Below are 21,863 nucleotides of genomic sequence, written 5' to 3' on the forward strand. Positions count from 1 at the left end.
AAGCGGGTTGCCTTTTTTCTGTCCATCGTCAGCATAAGAACTGATGGTATACTGAAATTATAACAATATTTACCCTGTTTAGAGTCTGTTTAAGTCTTATGTGATGCACATCCCGGGACGGTGGAGGGAGGATCTTATTTCTCCTATAAATTGAATATTCTTCTATCTTGAAGTAAGACGAAATATCTCACGTGGATACTAAAATGTATTTACCGTTAAAAAAACTGTAATTAGTTCAACTCCATCCAATGAGGTTAAATTATCAAAGTGATATCTGGATCCTTGTTATCTTCATGGTGCTCTAATTCAAACGCCTATTTATCTGTAGGTGTTTACCGTTGTAGTATTGCATGTCTGGAAAAATCTTCCTAACAAACATAGTCTTTGCTTGTACAACCCTGACTAAGGGGGAAAATAAATTCCAATAAAAATAATGATTCATTCGATCAAAACTTTTGAAATAACTTCTAACCTGGTGAAACACGGTTTATATTACGGTAAACATTAAAAAGGAGTTATTTCGTAGTAGTTCGAATATTGTCTCTCGAATTTCCTGGTGATCATTGCCATTATCGGTAAAACGTGCTGTAGGATCTATCCAGCACACGTTTACTCGTTCTTCACTTATTGCGTGTACGGTAAATATTTCTCTTTAGGCCGATTTGAAAATCATCTGATGAAGGATTACGGACGGATGTCCATGGGATCGGTGTGAAATTTCTAAAGAGAAAGAGAAAATCATGCGCGAGACAGATGTGTGCCAAATACGTCAAACACATCCATCGCAGAAACAGATGAAAGGTAAAAATATTTGCAGGGTTATCTTTGTATTTGGTCTCTAGTCCATGTTAGTGTTGAAGCGTGCCTTTTATCTCTAAATCTCATGCAATCTTTAACTCTTCTTTTTTTCTATCATGAAAATAACACAGGATACAAAATGATGAGCCAAAATTGAATATAGAGAAATAAATATTGGCGCGACCAATATTTTAAATGTACCGCCCTATAGAAAACTTACGAGCTGAATTTTCTGGTTACGTTAGATTCAGAATTGGAATTTATTCCACAGAATTTTTTTTAGATAATTTCCGAATAAAATGCAGAAGAAATGAGAGAAATCTAGAGAATCGCTGGATTGGTTTATAAGATTCCCAAATAAATTACATCAAATTTTATGAAAATATCTCCACTGTGTGTAAGGAATAATTTTGAAGTTCATACAGAACAAAAATGGCAGCTGCACATCATCTTAAGGTAATAAGTGGTATCGAGAATGCGTTTACAAGTGAAATACTACGGTAATGGAAAGAGTTACTGATCTGCCTCACATTTTTAATTATTAGTGTCTCCACTCCTAATTCCTGATTATGGTGCAGGAGCTTTAAGCTTTTAAAAATTTATCTTTAAAAAGTGCAATGTATCTCCTAAAATTTTTCACCAGGAAAAAATGTTCAAATATCACGTAGTCTCTTCAAAAACCTACTCATACTAAAAGAAAAAAACCGATGGAGAAATATTAATGCGGTGATGATGAAGGAACTTTGTTGACTGATTGCGATTTTTCAAAAATAATGCTGTAGAGATTTTGACTGTATTAAGTATCACTTTTGGCACAAATTACACCAGAATTAAAATGCGTCGTCTAATATTTTGTGGCTGATTCATTTTTGGTGCTAAAATCTTTATGGAATCAAGGAATTAACTATGAAGTCTAGAGCTGTCGTGGTGAAAAGAGTAAACGGATGGCAATGAATATAGACTCCATGTTCCAATATGAGCCATTTACCATAGAAGTGGGGATTAACCCTAAACCACAAAAATCTTACCTAGCGGGAACTGTTTGGAGGAAGTCTTATGAAATTTAAATAAATTATCGGCAGTGCTTGATTTAAAATATAATGTGTCAATGATTAAGTTAACTGTTTGAGAAACAGACTGCTGTTCTTACTTGGGTACCCTGTACTGTGATAAATGAATACAAGGATTTGTTCTTATAATAACTAAGGAACTCTTCTCGGGCTGTGCACCAGATTACTAGTTTAATTTCCGCCGAAGTTTATAATGGTACTCTTATAATAATGATGATAAAATAAACGTGTTCTTACGAGGAGTAAATAAAATTATAGAATAATGAAGCAAATAATTTGGTTTAGTCAGAAAATTATTGTAGTAGGTTTTTGAAACCAACGAAAGGCTCGACTACGTTTATAAGCAAGATAATCCTAGTCTTTCATAGACTTGTTTGCACATGACAGACAAATGCGATCCTCATAAACGAATAATGAAGTCTCTATGGGTTGTATAACTTCCATTCCATATGTGTTACATATATATCACTACACTAATGATTTAGAGTCGAGCTTCACCTTGTTGTTCGCTGGAGGGAAGCTTCATCTTATTTTTTCCCTACTATATTTTAACCGAGAAAATGGCGTCGTCAACTTATGTCAACACCTTGGTTTTGAGTGTCGACATCTTGGTGTTGAAATAGTTTCCGAGAACATTATCTTTTGACATTGCTTGTCATTGATTGACGAAACCGCGGCCTGTGAAAAAAAGCGTGGGAGGTCAAGTTGAAGGTTCTTTTCCTCAGGATAATGTTTTGTATTCAAGTGGAACTATTACCGCTTTCAGATTTTTCAACCGAAAGAAATTATATGAGCTATCTTTTCATCTAGAATGCACCAAAATTCCAATCTCCGTTTAGTCGATTTCATCAATCTTCTTCCATCCATCCTGCTAATTGGCCGCTGATAGACCACCCACGGCTGAGAATTCCGTGACAGGTATTAGTTACGACACGCTTTTGCGCCTCTTCATTGACTCGGTTCGCCTTCACAAATTCCAATTAAGTTATCTCCCTCCCCCTCCTCCCCTCGACGTCCTACGCAAGGTCACACCAGAAGCACGTGTCCCTGTTGCTCAAACATCAATCTTCGTTCCTCAATGCTCCTGCAGGCCCCGCCCTCTTCTGTGAACAGGGATGCTGTGAATCACTCCAGTGTGACATTACATCGCGCGCCGGACAAACGGTAGCTATGGAAGCTTCGCTGCGACGCGTCGCGTCGCGATTCAAAACAAATAGTGTATCATCACGCCTCAAATGCATTGTTAATTAAATATTTCTTTGACATGTGAACATATAATTTTTATTTGCAAAAATAGATTGCTTGATTATTTTTTTACATTTACATACGCATCCCTATTCTGCGAAATATCACTCTTATCATTTCTGTTGTACATCTGCATACTACCTGACAAGCCGTTTCAATAGGCGTGTGGAAGGGTGTGTTAGAGCACTAACCGCTAACAAACGTAAAAGGAAATGCTCTTAAGAAATTATGATTAGCATTCATTTAAGTCCTTCATTGTTCGAGGGAAAAACGAATTCCAATATCTATCCGTGCGGCTAAATATATCTCGTAATCTATAATTTCTGTAGGACCTGGAAATATAGTGGGGCTCTAATATTATGCTCTACCTGTCGCTCTTAAATATGTCTATTCTCCATCGCTAATGCAGCCTAAACTTAGTGCACAGCTTCCTAGTCTCCTGCGGCTCCCAGCCTAATTCGTTAACGTTTGTGTTACGATTTTTGTTCGCCGGAAGCAGTTTTTTGTTTATTAATCGTGCAGCTTTCCTTTGTATTTTATTAAGTTCAAGGATTGTTTCTGCGCCATATACCATGTACTCGCTGCATATTTAATGAGTGGCCAGCCAAGTTTAATTTAATATATCCTCTCTCTTCGGTGCTCATACGAAATTCTTCCCACGACACGCTTGACGAATCCTAGCTTTATCTTACGAAAGAGTGGAAATCGGAGGTTTAGCTGGAATAGGGGTGTTTTTCAATAATTTTCAGTTTCCATTTGTCCTTTTGTCATTATTTGACTTCATTCTCATTGGAGGAACTTATTTTTGCCATAAGTATTTACGCTAATGCTTTTAATACCTTATTATGGTCTTAAAATTTTAAGAGTTATCGTCGCGGGGTGTTAAAACAGCAATACCAGATAAAAAGCTTTAATTGTTGGCAGTTAATTACGAGGCAAACTCATAGAGTAAGGGCCGTTTGGTCACAGAAAAAAATATACTCATGTGAAACACATTTTATTGGCACTTTAAGTTGGCTACAAACCTACTTTGCTTCTTTAAATAATCGCCTTTCACTTCTAAGCATTTTTCGTACCGCTCCACCAGCTTCTTTAACCCCTCTGCATAGAAGCTCGCCGCCTGAGAGTCGAACCAATTGCACTAAGCCACAGACTCACGCTGCTGTCAAAACCAATGAGAAAATTCAAGATTTTCGTTGGGAACACTTTGACCAACCACCGTGCAGTCCCTACCTTGCACCTAGCGACTTCTTCCTCTTCTTGCACTTGAAGCAGTGGCTCAGTGGACATCATTTTGAAACCAAAGAGGAACTCAAGCACGGCGTTGTCAATTGGTTCAACTCTCAGGCGGCGAGCTTCTATGCAGAGGAGTCAAAGAAGATGGTACAGCGGTACGAAAAAACGCTTAGAAGTGAATGACGATTGTGATGACGAGTGAAGTAGGTTTGTCGCTAACTACAAGTGCAAAGAAAATGTTTTTCATATGATCATATTTTTTTCTGTTACCAAACGGCCCTTACTTTATGAATATTCCTCGTATTATTCAATAATTACTCTCAAATTTTCGTATGCTACACTTCCATTCTCACTCATGTAACGTATTTTGGCACAATTGACCATAACATTAATTTGCTCATTTCTAAGAAGTGTTGTGGTGAGATGTCTGATGCCCGCGTTTGAATTTTATCTTAAGTAATTCTTATTTTATGGCTCCCCTCATTATAGAAAACCTTACGTTTCTGGTGACAGCTGGTAAACCGCAAGAAGGAGACTAACAATTTCGCAAGAGCGGCTCTAAAGTAAGTTAATTAAGGTTAGTAACAACTTAAGAGTAAAATGGTGTAGAGAGTGGAGTCGTGTGTAAAAAACGTGGGAATTTGAAGGCTTAATTAGCTATCAATTCGGCGTCATCACCCTTCACTTCAAAACGAAGGGCTACTGAGTTTTTGAGCACTTATCTGTTCCAAATTTTGTCAAGTGGTACGTGTCTGGACGGTGTCCAAAGTTTCCTAACGCTGCTCCGTAAAAGCTGAGGGTGGCAAGAACGACGAAAATCTTCTCTCGTCCCATTACGCCTTTCTAAAACTCTCCGAGGCATGCTTGAGGGTCAGTATTTTTTTTTTTAAGAGCTTAATTAACGATTGAAGGTTAAAGATTTGGGGGTTTTGTCTCGGGTTTAATATCTGCCAAAGAGGGCACAAAAAACCTCAAAGTTACGGCGCGTGTTTTTGTGGTTCTCGCGGAGCTAAGGGTGTCATTTAATCCGATGCGGTCGGATCTCCTTCGGTACCTCAACAGCTCTCCGCCGTCGTCTCCCGAAGTTTCCCGATCGTCTCCAAATCCCCCTTATTTTGGCGCCGAGGAGGAAGAAGGATAATTTGACGCGTCGAAGTCTATCCGTTGATCCCCTTGGCTGGTGAATCGAAATATCCTCGAAGCGCAGCCTCAACTCCTCTATTGCAAGCTCAGGCTGACTGAAGCTTCCATGGAGAATATTAACCAATAGTTTTTATTTTCATGAAAATGGCTAGCATCGTCCATTTCTTTAAACTTAAGATTCGCCAGCTTTTAGCCTTCTAAATTTTTATAATTATAAACCGTGTTTTGAAGTGAGAGTGATATAGTTAAATAAATTTCTTAAAATTAAGATACTTTGTCAAGTTTTTGGAATGTAACTGTTTTTTTTCAAATATCTATGGATGTAACGTGGTAATTATTAGATATATGGCGCAATTGTTGGTAGCATCAGAATTAATAATATTTGGCTTGGTCCTTGACAATCTTTGCCTTCAAAGTATATTAGTATCCTAATTACATTTTCTAACCCTAACTGAAGACCACTTGTTGCTCATGTTTGACTTTCTTTGGCTATCTACCTGCTAATGTTCCATGTAAACATTTAAATAAATAATTCACCCTCATAAATCGGCATTAAAATATTCTAAATTCATATTTAATATTATTGATACCTTTGGGATTTTCATTGATTCTACTCCGATATGAAAAAAACGAATAGATGGCGAATTAACGTTGTCCAAAGATGCTCTATACTTATTATGTTATTGCAAAGTCTGAGTGACGCATTTTAGGCTATCAAAATGTATCAGTGCGACGTAAGAAATATAGAGAGTAGGATATCAGGATGATAATATAATGATACGATTTTATCATTGAAATACTCCAAGGGCCTATTTATATTGTGCCTGCTCTATGTCTCATTACCGAATTTCGGATTAACACTCTCATTCAGACATTCACAGATCATTTGCTGCCGGAAAAAATGGCTATCTTATGTGCCGCGTTGAAAGATTTAAAAACTCCGAAATGCGTTAGTCAGATTTTGCATTTACGTAATAAATATAGAACTGATTGGGGATACGTAAAGTGTCAACCCCTTATCTGCCCATTTTATATTAAAATAATAAAAATAAAAATAAGTTTCCAAGTTGCTAATAGAAATGACTTCATTTCAAATTAATCGAAATCGATCTTAATATTAAACTATTTACGCTACCAATCGAAGCATCGCTTTTGAATTGTCGTTTCTCCTCCTTTTCGTGCGAAATACGTTCTCTGATTCTACGGGATTCCATTCTCACGAAAGGAGTACTCTGAGGCACATAGGATTTTCTGATATCACGAGCTAGAATCTATAGAACCGAGGTGGTCGTCTATCCTCATGTTGCATGTGTTTGCCACTGTCACCACCGACTAAGGAGGCGCACGGAGAGCTCGTTTCCGTGGCAACGCATGGCACCTTGCAGCGCTATTTGCGTGCGGTACCACGTGCACTAGACGGAGGCTCGCGGAAAGAGCCGGGTGTCCAGATCAGCTCGCATGATTCCTAGCTGGTGTTATCGAGCCCTTCCGAGTCACCTGTGCAGCGGCGTCGCGAGACTACGTGTCTTGTAGTTGTAGTCATACATTCACGTGCCGCCCTTTCTTCTGCCCCTGGCAAAAAAACGAGGAAAGTTCATCCGATACGTTTGCATCGTCACATGTAAACACAATAGATAACGGTTGTTAGATTGTAAATGCGAGGTCATGTAAATGGTGCTTCACTGTTGATAATCATCATGACGAAGTTGAGACGTTACTGACGCAAGGATAGTAAAAACAGAAAATATACACCCATTTTTCTGAGATTAAATTCAACTTGTAAGATAACATTGTCGCAGATACTGATAGGATTAACTTTGCAGGAAGAGAAAACTCGCATTTTTTCATAATCACTTATTTAAGATAGGCACGAAGGGTATTTATCCGCACTGGGAATAGAAGTCTCCAACCTGGAGTGTTAGCGATAATTACCGAGCCATTACACAACGAAATGGAGGCGTTTTAATGCTCCTTATCCCCGCACACAATTCACATCTACAACGAAAGCGAGTCACAGTATCCAGGAAAAGCACTCCTCGCTCCTCTGTCCCAGGGAAGGACTCATGTCACCCCCTGCCATATCTCTTTCGCGACGCCACACTGCACGCAGAACCATGGACTCACCCTCTGCACGGTGAGCGGTGCACCCAGGTCGGCGCCTCCGACCACCCGGAAGCCCCAGGCGGTCCTCGGCCCGTCCCTCAACATATTCACGCTGATGGTCTTCATCCTGCTCATGGTTCCTCCACCGCCGGGTGCCTTGCTGGACATCGTCAACCGCGACTCCGCTCCTTAGTCTATCTCTTAGTTATTCCCCTCAAAGCCCTTTCGATCGAGCAAGTCCAATCGCCTCTCTTATCTTCGCGATCAGCAAAACCCTTTATCCTCCTCCGTCAACTCTGCAGTACACACTCGTATCCGTGGCGGAGACTATTGCCTGTGTTGCGCCGTTCTAGCCTTCCTTCTTCGTCGCCTGGGGACACGGAGGGGGCGGTGGATTGGGGGGAGGGGTTCTGTTGGGGAGTAAGGGGTGGGGGGGCAGAGTGTGTGTGGCGAGGCGTGTGTGCTAGGGAAAGGGGGGAGCGTGTCTTGCCAAGCCCTCCGACGATTCGTCCCCAGGATTCCTTCCCTTTCTCCTTCTCGACGATTATGTAGAATGTGGCGAGGCGGCGGTGGGTTGTCGCGTGTGTGGACCTCACTCGCGAACAGCCTTGTGTCGTCTCCCGCGAAAAGGAGGACGGACGCTCAAGAGGACCAGATCTATTGGTTTAATTTCTGGTTCTTTCCCGGAGAGCGACAGCAGTGAAGATTTCTCGAGTCTTGCACCGGGTGAGGTCCTTCATTTCTCCTTCCAACGTTTCGACTAGCGACTCGCCAATCGCCTACAGGGATTCAGGTATCCAAAGACAATCGAATCATTTGGGTTCCTGAAACCCTGAAAATCCAAAGTTTCGACAAGCACCTCGCCCATCGTCTTCAGGTATTAAGGTATCCAAATGATTTGATTGTCTTTGAATTTCTGAATCCCTGAATACGATGGGCGAATTGATTGTCAAAACGTTGGAAGGTGTCATGAAGAACTTTATCCGGTGCAACTCCCGAGAAATATTCACTATACAGATCAATTTTTGACGATTTCACTCTGTGGAAATTCATCTTAATAAGATGCAAACAGCCGTAGTGATTTTCCTCACTATATTATCAGTCATCCAGCTTCAACGTTTAGACGTCATTACCAAGAGACAGCTCTTGTCATGTGACACGTCATTATCAACGTGTAGACGTTAATACCGGCTGATCGAATAAAATAGTGTGGAAAAATACTACAGGTGTTTGTATCTTATAACCTTAAGAGGACACTAATCCCTCACATTCTGCCATTTTTCGTCCCGTTTCACTCGTTCAAAACTTGAGCTATCACATTAAAATCATCTGGAAGCATGAAGCTGACTTTTGTCTTGTTGCCAACCATTGCATTGCAGAAAATATTTAGGTAAATTTTTCCAGTCAGAATTTCAAGCTAATATTTTTAATTGTGTACTTTATATAGCCTGAATATTTTAATATGACAGAATGAGTTTTCAACAAAGAATACCCCACAGAAAGAAACCGGTCGAGCGAGAGTGATTCATAGTAAAAAGCTTATCCTAGAGTCTTGCTGCCTTTTCAGTGTGTGTCGCATCTGTTTTACGATACCAAGTTTCCAGATATTAGTGAAATATACGGTCAATTATCGCTCTTTTTTTCGTTACAATGTCGATTTAATTCCACAGCGTCAGTGGTGATAGTTTTGGAAAGATAAAAATTCAAATCTCCATGGGAACCTATGAAGTTATATTGAAGGAGCTAAGTACTTTTTCATACCCTGATGAGGATGTGATAGTGATAATCGCCGTGCGACCAGCAAAGACTTTTTCAGTTGTTAGTTATACAACTCCCACTTACTCTTTCGTCAAAATATAAGCCGATATACTCTGTTTTATTTTAGACAATCCGGTCTAGAATGCATTTTGGATTTGATTCCTCCTGGATGACAATATTATTTTTCAGTTTTAATATAGATTTCGTTGTACCTAAGCTAAAATTCACATCTGATTGGGAGTCCAAGTATGAAAGGACGGCACGGCGTTGTATCCATATGATTTATTTGTTACTATCCATGGGAAATTTACTCCAGGTTGATCATACTGGCTTGCCTCTATTGCTATCGGTAAATGGTGTATCCTTAAATTCCTTGGAAGGATGGGGGTAAAATTGTCTCTTCGAGAATCCAAATGCTTGTCATTTTACCGATCTTAGGAAGAAATGTTTCCTAATCTCCTGGAGATGACAAGCTACGACTCTCCGCTTGACCCACTCAATTTATTCCACTTCAATTCGAAAACGGCCTGAAATCAACCTCTACTTTATCCTTGAGAGCACCTATCAAGATGTGGTAAGATTTTGTCTTCACTCCTTCGAGGTGTCAGTTTCATTACCGAGCTCAGATAGATATCAATTCTGAAAAGATGGAACTTCTTTGTGAGTTTGATGAAAATCACGCCATTTATCGTTTTTTATGAAAAGGCTAACTGTGACTCTTCTTATTTATCACTCAATAAATTCACATTTGTTAACTCCACGAAGTAGATCCAGTGTTGAATGTCATTTTTTAGAATAGTTTAGATAAAATTTAATTGGTAAAATGTTTCAAATTCTTGACAAAATTGCTTTCTTGCATTATTCTAGATGAAATACGAAGGAGACAGAATGTATGGATGGAGCGAATACTTTGCGGGGAGGGGATGTTGAGAACTGCATTAGACGGAAGAATATTTGGTAAGCGAGGGAGAGGAAGGAAGAGAATTGGATTTTTAGATAGAATTAAAAGTAGTGGGCCTTGTAGTGAATTGAAGAGGAAAGTGCATGAAGGAAGGGTAGGCTGCCACAGCGGTTCTTAAGTACTGCATGGAAACCTACTTTGATTGGTCGAATATTTCAATAATAACCTTTCTTGAGTTATTTCCGAAGGTAAGGGAAATTTACCATGGTTTTGGAATTTATTAGCTTCACTGCATACTTCAGTCGGCGTTTGGGAGGCCCAAAACCGCCCACGCGAGCTCCTGGGTGCGGTGCATCGCTGAACGGAATGACCCCTTTTTCCTCTGAGGACCCCAACCCCCCTCTACTCTCTAGGATGTTTTCACCTCTGCTTCCTTCCCCCCCCCATCCACCTCCCCTTCCTTAGGCCAAACCACTCAACCTCCCCTCCAATCCTTTCATCATCCCATTCCCGTTTCCCTCCAGAACTGCAGCCCTAGGTTTGTGCAGGAATCATGCCAAGCCCATTCTTGTTCTCCAACGCCTTCAAAACGATCCCACTACCACATTTGAAAGCACTTGAGCCACGTCCTGGAGGATTTTCGAACTATTATAGCTTGGACTGCTCTCCGGCTCAGCATATAATGCATTTCCTTATCCCTCAATCGTCCTACCCTCTTCCGTTTACTATGTTTTCATTTACTCGAGTAAGGAGAGAACTGAATCCTCTGCCTTTATCTTTCAGGCTCTATCTAGCCATATTTTTCCCGAGCTACCATTGTGACTCAAAGCACTGCGAAAGGCTTAAAGTCACCTCTAAAGATTATTTTACTGTGTTTTTTAAATGAAATTTTGATTTATATTTAAACGAAAAGGATAATTCTACAACTGAGTTCCTGCTGAAGCTTCTATCTCTATAATGCCTGTATGGAATCATAAAGAACAGTCGACAAACATCTTGTTACGACCTAAATAAAAGATGTCGCCATGGTCATTACCAAGATCATTCTGTTCAATCGTGGCAATGAATTTTTTTAAGGTCCGCACTTGACACATCTAACATCGTCACACAGTACAAGACATGTAGTCTAGGTGACACGATTTTTGTCCGTCTGAAGGAAAATCCGCTGATTTCTGCAATGCAGTTCCCTCGCCCTTCCCGTCTTTCATTTATTGCATGTCTTAGATGTTTTGGTACCTGTGAACCATATTTTGCTCTTAATATTCCTCGAATTACGTTTGCAATAAACTCGTTCACTTCACGAATGGGTTCAGAATAAACTCTTTTTATCGTTGATCTAGGAATGGTGTTTCTCATTCCCATATTGCATGGTTATTTATCTTACCGTCTGTGGATGGGACGTTGTTGTTAGACATTTTTGTAATGTTTGTCTCATGGCTGACAATTTCATGCTTTCTATAATTTATCTTTTCTTTTGCATATTGTGGATTGATTTGACTTGATGCTCGCTTTACTCACTTTCACCAAAGTAACTTAATGGACTTGTTTTTGAGCAATTAATAGAATTTTATGTGTAAACTGATATCGCTCCTCATATGGAGGCCAATTTATGGTGACTAGCATCGCAGATATGCCTGCATGTACCTTTTATCTCGAATTTTCCTTTGGTCTCAAAATCAGCAAGCTATTCTGGTACACTACATAGTTTATGGAACTGACCGAAAGTTATGGTGTTTACGACGAGATTGCTATTTACGTGGCAGGATTGACATGGTAACATGCAAATTTCCTGACTCTTTCTACATTCAGTGCTCTGAATTAGTTACTTTTTATATTTAACATTTCTACGCCAAAGCGATTTTGTGCTTATTCCATGGCAAACACTTTTAAAACTAGCCTCACGATCGTGTTAGGCTAAGTCTACTGCCGATCTCATGATATTGGAACCAACAGCAGCCCCACTTACTAGCTCAGAGATTCTTATATAATTGAACATAGAGACAAACAATTTGAACTAGAATAATTTTAAAATGCTTTGAAACTTTTTACTAGTTTTTATGACCAGGAAAAAAGGAATTAAGCGAATTAGTTTATTCCATTTTATGCCTCCAACACGCGGAAAGAAACGTATGAAATGATTTTCTCCAAATTAACATTATAACTAGTTAAATGATACGTTTGAGCTTTGATCTTTCGTTTGTGTTTTTATAGCCCATTTACATTGACTGGTTTGGTGGAGCCCACTCTTGACTTCCCTCTGTTCTTTTTAAAGCGAATGTTTATCGCCCCCTCTAGACGTGTCTTTCAACGCTCGGATGCTCGAGGCTACGCTTTTTCGATCAGTAGGGTATGTACTTCCGAGTCTATATCTTACCGTGCAATCTTATGGAGAGACGGTCGTTGACTTAGCTATTCTCGAACCTCTAATAGCTGTTCACTGATAGGAATCCAGAACCTCTCACTGCTCTTCTTGAAAAGGTCAAAGGTGGTAAAGATTTTGACTAAAAGCGTATGCATATGGAACATATGTTTCAATGTATGGATTTGGTGCCCCATATTTGATATTTTATTAATACAAAAAAAAATTTTAGTCAAAAGTCTGTGGAATAAAAAGCAGTTTTCCTGAGTTACCATAGCTGCCAGATGTGTCGAATATAAAATGTTGTGATGCAATTATCATCGTTTTTTTTTTATAAAAAGTAAATATTTTATGATGCTTCACTTATGTATTTCACGATGTGTTGGTATCCAAAGGAATAGATTATTGAAGTGCACTATTAGTTAAAATTAAAAAAAATATCATAGAAATGCCTACCCCCTTCCATTAACCAATTAATTCTTGGCTGGAAAATTGTCAGCATCTTGATTTGCATATAGATTACTCATAACCTGATCAGTGAACGTTTTCCTTTTTTATATGGGAGGTTTTCGTGCTTGAATATTCACTAATTTGAAAAATAATATTTTGGTTTATTCATGATAGTATAAGCAAAAAATGGTTTTTCCCACACTTTAGTATATTACTTCATTACCAACCATGGTTTCAACATTCTATGTAATTTTCAAGGTTCATTCATGTCATTCATTCATACCTATTCATTTCCTTGAAACTCGAAACCATGGTTGGTAGTGGAGTTATATATTATTTATGGGTATTACCATTTTTTGTTTATATTTCATCATGGATATATCGCATTTTCATCAAGTGAAGACTGAAACGATTTCATTATTTTGGATTCGATGCAGCGCGAAAATTTTGCACCATTCTTTCGATCAAGTTATATCATAAGGGTGTGGTTTTTAATTACTGTGGAGTCGCTCCATTCTTCCGTGAAATGACTGTTTATCCTCTTCAATGCCTAATACACATTCGTGTCGACTCTTTCCTGGCTGCTCAGTCTTGGCCGAACTGATCTGTAGACGCGTGTCGTTAAAATGCCTCCAGAAATATTCCTGCCATACGTCGAGGGACGTCTCCGCCGTCCCAAGGTAGTGTATGCGATGCGCGAAATACTATTGGAAAGCACATGCACCCTAGCCCAGTATGCATTCCTTTGTCTGGAACGGATGTATTTATTTTTTGCCCAATCGTCCGTCTGCTCTTTCCTAAAAATACTCTTGATTTAGATTTCCCTCGCCACACAGAGCGGTCTGACTTGCCGGGCACTCTTCGTTTTTTTTTCTTCAATGGTCACCGCCTCCTGGTTCTTTTTTGATTTTATTTTGCGACCAATAAATCAAGACCGTGACACCATATCCGTGGCCTGCTTCCGTTTTGGCTCATCGGCTCAAAGGATCTCGAAGCGTTCACTACCTGTTGACATAACGGCTTCGAACCAGAGAAATATTCTTCCAGATTTCTTTACATCGCCGCCCTAGTTTGCCGTTGGATACGGTATCAATTCCAAATTTTGTTCTCAAAGTTGATCTAATCTCTACCGAAATGCTCTTGGTTGTGTTAAATACAATAAAATCACTAATAGGAAGCTAAATAAGTTTGAAGTAGTGGCCTTTTTCACTTTTATATAACGTGGGTGAATGATCCAAAGTTTAGTTTCGATTAGTAAGCACCAAGAACTATACCATAGGAATATGATAGGGTCGTGAAACCGAAAATAGTTATTAAGATGCAAATTTGGAAATTGAATGGAAAAATATATTTTTGCTAAAAAATTGCTTGTACACTTCCACTCCATTGCAAATTGATAACAAAGACCACGAAACTGTGAGCTCACCCGTTGGAGTTGTAAATTGGGATGTGCGAGTAGTACTTTATGATCTCGATTTGAGTTGAAAACTACTCGCAAGTGTCAAGTGGAGTCGGGTGTGGTAATTTTGAACCAGACTATACATACCACATTCTCATTTTTCCTATCTCCTTGTAAATTTTCTATTCCGAATGCTTAGCTTGATGTAGAGAAGAAAATAAAAGTGAGGAACGTTGATGGTAATTGTGTCAGAATTAGGAGATAAATGAAATTTGATGTGTCTTAAGCAGTCCCATAAGCACAATATCAATGAATTAACCTCTCGTAATATGTCGAAAATTTAATTATTATATGTATCCAAACTGCTAGAAAGAGCCCTGAGTAAAGTTTATTTGCACGATTGTAATAAATATTATGTTCGTAAATGAATCATGTAATATTTGATACGATCAAATTCTTATGCAGAGAAACCAATTTCTCTCGGGAACATTTTGGGACCTTGGGAATTTTTATAAAAAATTACATCAACAATAATTATGATTCTTGAATCTTCTTAGAATTTAAGTGGACGAAGCGAACGAATGGTAGAGTATAGCTTTAGTTTTGTAGACTTATTAATTTCGTCAACGAAAAACGAATCGTTAATCGAATTTAAATTTCTTTATTTCTCATTTTGTTTAATCAAACGTAGAATCTCTTTTTTTGTAAGATCAAAAGGGAAAATAAACGCAAGAGCGGATTAAGCTAAAATTAACAATGGACCTACATAGTATTAAAAAATGCTTAAAGATGGCACCATTTGTGGCGTCAAGCACCGGGAAAAACTGGAATTGTCTAATAAAACCGAAAATTTAGATTTTTTCATAGAAAGTTTTACTATTTTTACGTATTCTCTCGTCGTGTGAGTAGAGAATATAGGCTGAGGTATAAAATTATCGCATAAGAAAGTATGAGCGATGCAGCGGTCCACTCCGATTACTCCGAATGCGATGCCGGGTCCGAAGGCGGTCGGCCGCTGGCGCTGACGACAAGGTATTCGGCGACCACGTCGTCGACTACTACAGTAATTGACTAATATGTGTACAGCAAGCCGAAACTCCCAGGCTAAAGCATTATCGAGTAGAACGACTAATCGACTTTAAAAACGATATTATCACATTAGTTTTATGATATTACTTCCTGTCGGCAGATTTCTGAACTTACTGGCCTCGACATCTCTGTAATGGAAACTACTCGACTCAACTCGACATTCGTAATGCTACTCGAAGCACTTGAGTCGAGTACCAACAACTCGACTCGAATGTTCGAGTACTCGAACATCCCTAGTCGTAATGTGTTCAGAGACCGGACGAGTCAGTCAAAGTAATACGAGATAAAGATAGAATGGGGTCTTAGGATATTGGAAATATAGGTTTGTCATCTGTTAATGTATGAGGTAGAAATATTGGGTGATGGAAGGTTTCAAAAAATGAACTCTCCAACTAAGCGCCCAGTATTAATAAATATTTTTTAAAATTTGAGTGCATGTAATGGCTGTGGCAAACCCTTCAGATAATTGTATTACGAGTATATTGTTTCTGATGGATAGCAACCTCAGTAATCTTCTTAGTGGATTGCTTTGATGGCAAATAAAATTTGAGTCGTAACTCGAACCACAGAGTATGTTTGAATTCTTACCTGTGATCCCGTATTTTCTGAGTTTTTCATAATTAGCCAATGAACATTTCCATTTTCTTGACATTTATGCTGTTGTAATTTCAGTTTGTGCTCCCATTATTATGAAGTAGCTCCGTTAAATTGTGATTATCAGGTCGTACTCTTGGGCGTCATCTAATCACCTTCCTCCGGTAATTACATGTAAAAACGTAAAAACAACTCTTTTCTACGTTTGCAGTAGGTTAAGAGCCAGTTTTATAATGTCTTGTTAGTGTTAACAAGAATATGGTACAGCTGTAACCGTAGCTAAATCGAAACTTGAAGCTTGTGCGTGGCGGAAGAGCTCCATATTAATAATGTAAGACATGGACCAGGCTGTGCAACAATGAATGCTCCAACATATTCTCATTTTTCCAGTCCCTTTGTGATTTTTCTATTCTGAATGCTTAGCCTGATGTACAAAAAAATATAAGTGGGGAACATTGATGGTAATTGTGCTGGAATTAGGAGATAGATGAAAATTGATGTGTCTTAAACAGTTCCATAAGTACAATAAAGAAACAAAGTGTCTTTCATTATGAATATGTAACCGTAGCTTAAAAATATGTGCAAGTTAGAGTAAAGAAAATGAGCTCAGAATTAGGCTTAGTTTAGTACATACTTTAAGTGGAAGACGTGATTAGCATGCATTTCCCTGCTCCGAAAAACTTAACTATACATTACAAAACCGCCCCAATGAATGCTAATAGGGTAATTTCCTTCATCAAAGGAAACGAAAGGTATTGATTGCGATTCGTTACCCACCATTAGTTTATTCATAATAAAAAAATTATTTGGTTTTAGAAATCCCAGTTTAGACGAATGGCAATGGTCAATTTTAACCTCATTTGAAAAAGACCAGATTGGCGCCCATGCGATGCTATTCCACGTGACATCACAGGGACCTAGTTTCTATTCGAGTACATAAGAGTTTTACATCGCCTGAGATTACCAATGGATGCACGAGGCACAGAGCTCAGGGAAACATGTCTTAATAATCACCTATTAAAACTGCCTATGGTTGGAAAGTTTCCCTCGTTTGATAAGGTATTGGCAATCCTTATTTAAGCCAAGATCCTTATTTAATCCTTATTTAAGACCTGCCAGCAGCCTGCATCGCAGCAGCGCACATACCCTCACCCTAAGGTCACCTCACACGGCGACAGCGGGAACCAGAATGACGTCACACGGGTTTTTCCCAGCATTCATACTTAGCCGTCGCGTTTTCGCCCTCTTGAAAACTTCCACTTTTTATTAAATCGCGAAAAATAGATATCGTCATTTAAAAATCTAAAAGCGTGAAATGCGTCCTCAAGGCGTAATAATGTTTCGATTTAGAGATTAAAAAATATTGGGTAACCACCCTATTCTCTTCAATTCACTGGCTCCTCGGACCTGTCTTTCTCCATTCTCTCCAGAGTCATTTTCTCGTCTCTTATCGCCTGCTCGAAAACCATTTTGTTTCGAACGCCCACGCCAGCGCTCACTTGGTACTCGTCCACTTTTCCTGGGTGTCAGGACGGGAGGAGGAGTCGGAGGCAAACAAATGAACGTGCGGCTAATGGCTCTGGAGGGGCATCGTGGGATTATAAAGGTGAGCCACGAGTGTCCGAAGTGCGGTGGGCGGGCGGCGTGAACGCATTCGCCGCAGCCGTGATGCACGCCTTCCCGGAAAGCATCGAGGGGATTCGAACCTCGTGCAGTCTGGCCCAATGCCAGTCACACAGGATCGCAAACTCTTCTGTGTGTACACTGTTAGTCTGGCACGATTTTCTTCGCCGTGTCCTCATCGTGGTTTGAATTCACGGAAACGCAAACTCGTCATCTTGATGAGACCGGTTAAAGGGATTTATACTGGGATTACATTACTGCGATACGGCACTAATGCGACACTAAAGGTGATTTTCTTTATCGTTTATATTCCAAAGGTCTAGTAGACATTTGAGCTAAGCTTTTATTAAAAAAAATTATTTTAGCCAAAGTTATTATTAGCTACTGCAGACAGGTATTCGTTGAATTTCAACGGGTGAAAACTGAAGACTAATGAAGATAAAATAACAATTACTAAAGCAGTGATTTGTTGTATGAAATTGTGTTTTGATGATAGTAATTTCGCTTTAATTTATGTTTGAATATAATTTGTAGCGTAACGTTTTCGAACCGGAAGTTAAGTACTGACGTGGCCCCGTCGAGAACAAGAAATCTTTCGGTTACACAAATGAGGGATAACTCCACAAAAGATAAATAAAACCAAATAGTTAAATCCACTACGCAACCATTTCCAAAAAAAAGCTCAAAAACGAGTAGTAAAATCCAATATACGAAAATTACGACCTCAGGGTCTGGTTACACGGCACACACTTACGCATAATTAGCACGTAAGTGTTAATGTGTGCCGTGTAATCAGAATTTGTTATAGTTCACCACAAGCAATTTTAGATAATACTCTCGGATGGCACAAGGCATTAAGAAAAAGCATCACTTTAGCCCTTTCGGGCATTTATCGGTAAGTATTGCCTCTTTTTAAATACGTTCTCGCAATATCTCATCGCGAAATATTCCGGGTGTATAGAGTAGAACCCATCGAAAAATTTTACACAATTTCAAATTTAAAAATAAGTTCCTAAATATTTTCTCAGATGCAAAATTCCTATACCAGAGATAAGAAAACGTTGGAAAGGGTCTTCTAGATTTACTTATCAACGTAAGTTAAAACGAGTAATACGTCACGGAGGAAGTCAAAACATGACCGAACGAAAAGGAATACTGTGACCTCACCAAGGTATCGAACTAACATGCCAAATAATATTGCATTGCCTACGTTAATAATTGTAAATACAATTTGGACGGAGGCACATAAAACATAAACTTGAAAGAAATCCCTCGTGCCATCCGAGAGAATTACCTAAAACTGTTGCACAAGGCTTGTAGTGAACTGCTGCAAGTTCTCCGATCGAGGTTGAACTGAGTTAGTGTCGCAACTGAGCCTAGTTTTTGGTGTGCGGAGCATTCATTATATCTGTCGCAAAGTTTCCGCGGGGAGCTAACGAGGGAAGAATTTTTGGATGCGTCATTAAATGACACGACTGGGCGTATGCTTTCCTTGGCATGATATCAGCTGGGCTTGAACTCGGGCCCATGTCTGTAATTTATGGGATGAGAAACATGATCTTGAAAGGCTTATTAGTCTCGCAATGTGAATTATGATTTATATCTTCCGTGTTCTCCCAAGTATATAAGTACCTGTAATGAAAGACGTTTTATTTTCTAACAGGTTGATCATCGAACTCCGTTGAACATTGAAGGTATTTTTCGTTATCACTCATCACTGTAATAGTCAAATTAAATTCGGTGGATTAAAACCACATTTTTAATGCGAGTTATATTATAAATGACTATAATAATACTAGACCCCCATGAGCTTAAAAATAATTAACTAAAAATCATGATTGTCAAATTTAAATATGAATTTGATGCCAGTCAAGCTTATTGTTATGAAAGTTATTGTTATGAAAGTACTAAAAAAGCATCTTGCGGTCAGTATAACTTCCCGTTTATCATTGTTTTTCGCCCATATATATGTGTACGTACTTCCCCGATTGGGCTAAAATGCTAATTAAGTGTTATCTATAGGAAGTGCATGAAGGTAAAATTACATATTACTCTCGAGGGCGTCTTATTCTGACAGGAATAATGCCAAAGGTTTGGTGGTATTGTTGAGTAAGAGGGGAACTTTCAATGGAAATCAGTTGCAACAAGATTTTTCACTTTCATAAATAGTAGATTTCAGGGTAAGAAGTGATATTGTTTAGAGAAGAATCAATAAATACTAATTCGAATTGGTTAACTGCATCCTTCTGTCCACCTTTTATTCTTCTACTTATCAATTTCCATGCTGCTTGTGTAACTTTTGTTTTAATTGGCTGAGATATGTCTCTCCTCCTCTTCTTTTCTGTCATTTTTTTCCTGGCAAAAATATTTTTAGCTTGCTCTTTTATAGCTGTGCGAGCATGAAACTGACTTCTGCCCCAGGTACCGCAGACGTTCAGCTAATGAGGATTACTGTCTGTCGGATGTGTTAGTTTTAGAAAAGAGGTACTGAGAATGAAAGTGTGTACGGCAGAAATAAAAGCAGGCATTTGGTTGCAATAACAATTATGTTGGACGTTTAGCAAAAGGAGGGAGGAACTCAAATGGCCGTATAAAAATCTCCCAAAGCTCTTCCGCCATGCAAGAAAACTTTTCAATGTGTTGGTGTGCGAGAAGGGGAGAGTTTCACCGCAGGGACCAACACCCAGGCTCTCATCCGGAATAGCCAAATTCACACACACATTCACTCAAAACAAACAATCAAAACAAGATCCTTAGTGAGGGCTGTAGGGACCTCAACTAAGACTTCTTGCTCCACAAAACCGGGAATCTTCACAGGGAAAGGCCTCCTAAGGATACCCAACAGATACACACGTACTCAATAACCAATATACCACCGGCTGAATATAAAATTCACTCGCCCACAGATGACTTCACACTTTCAGCTTCAGACTTTCAGCCTTGCGTTGGAAGTGCTTTCTCTTTCTTTCAGCACGCTGAAGAGGGCCACTTTGTGCGCCAAAGTACGTATTCATCTTGTTCCTCGTCCCCTTGCCGATCTCTGAACACGCTCTTTGCTATTTTTTCCCCGAAAGTGTGACATTATCTGTGGGTGAGTGAATGTGTGTGTGACTGGTTATTGAGTACGTGTGTATCTACAAACCACTGGGTATCCTTAGCAGACCTTTCTTTACCTGAGAAGATCCCCGTTTTGTGGAACAAGTACCCTTAGTCGAGGTCCCTACATCCCTCACAAAGGATCTTGTTTTGATTGTTTGTTTTGAGTGAATGTGTGTGTGAATTTGGCTATTCGTGATGAGAGGTTGGTCCCTGCGGTGAAACTCTCCCCTTCCCGCACACCAACACAGTGAAAAGTTTTCTTGCATATTGGAAGAGCTTTGGGAGATTTTTATACGGCCATTTGAGTTCCCCCCTCCTTTTGCTACACATCCAATATAATTGTTATTGCAACCAAATGCCTACTTTAATGTCTGCCGTATGCACTTTCATTCTCAGTACCTCTTTTCTGAAACCAAAACATCTGACATTGAGTATCCTCATCAACTGAACATTGGCAGAACCTGGAGCAGAAGTCCGTTTCAGGCTCGCACAGTTAGAAAAGAGCAAGCTAAAAATATTTTTGCCAAGAAAAAAATGGCATAAACGAAGGGGAGGAGACATATACCAAAGCCAAATAAAACTCCGTCAAATCATCTCCGAGATACAAAGCAAACCAATATGTCTTGAAAAGCGTATGTCGTAAATGAGACTCTAATTAATAAATTAAACAATATTTATTAAAAGAATATGCTCGTGCAAGTCATACTCATGCCACTGATAGAATTTTAAAAAGGCTCTCTGAAGTGAAAAAAAAGCTTTGCTATTGCACTCTTATTGATACCTCAAGAGGAATAGTGGTCACAAAACAACCTTTTACGTAAGAACAATCTTTTAGTGTTTAATTGTTGGCATTTATGAAATTAGAATGACTCCAAGTGAATGTTAATGAAGGGAGACTGAGGCTTTGGACATGCCCACGGCTATGTCCTACTTGACTGTGCCCTCTCGAATGTGTCGAGAACCTTGGAATGCGGGTAGTGGCGGAATTCCCGCTCT

General features: G+C 39.2%; 1 protein-coding gene across 4 annotated transcripts in view; it reads right to left on the reverse strand.

Annotated features, from left to right (window-relative positions):
• Positions 1–21,863, reverse strand: part of LOC124161125 (proteoglycan 4) — a 132,891-nt gene that overhangs the window by 83,962 nt on the left and 27,066 nt on the right. Inside the window, exon 1 of one of the 4 annotated variants that reach the window (XM_046537347.1) lies at positions 7,617–7,954. The exons of 1 other annotated variant lie outside the window; for it this stretch is intronic. In XM_046537347.1, coding sequence (XP_046393303.1) covers positions 7,617–7,763 — 147 coding nt within the window. In that variant the 5' untranslated portion in view covers positions 7,764–7,954. Of the gene's footprint in view, positions 1–7,616; positions 7,960–21,863 lie in introns of those variants that run through there. 2 more of the 4 variants (XM_046537348.1, XM_046537350.1) reach the window with 2 other exon arrangements.

The sequence above is a fragment of the Ischnura elegans genome, chromosome 6, assembly GCF_921293095.1.
Source record: "Ischnura elegans chromosome 6, ioIscEleg1.1, whole genome shotgun sequence".
Lineage (NCBI taxonomy): Eukaryota > Metazoa > Arthropoda > Insecta > Odonata > Coenagrionidae > Ischnura > Ischnura elegans.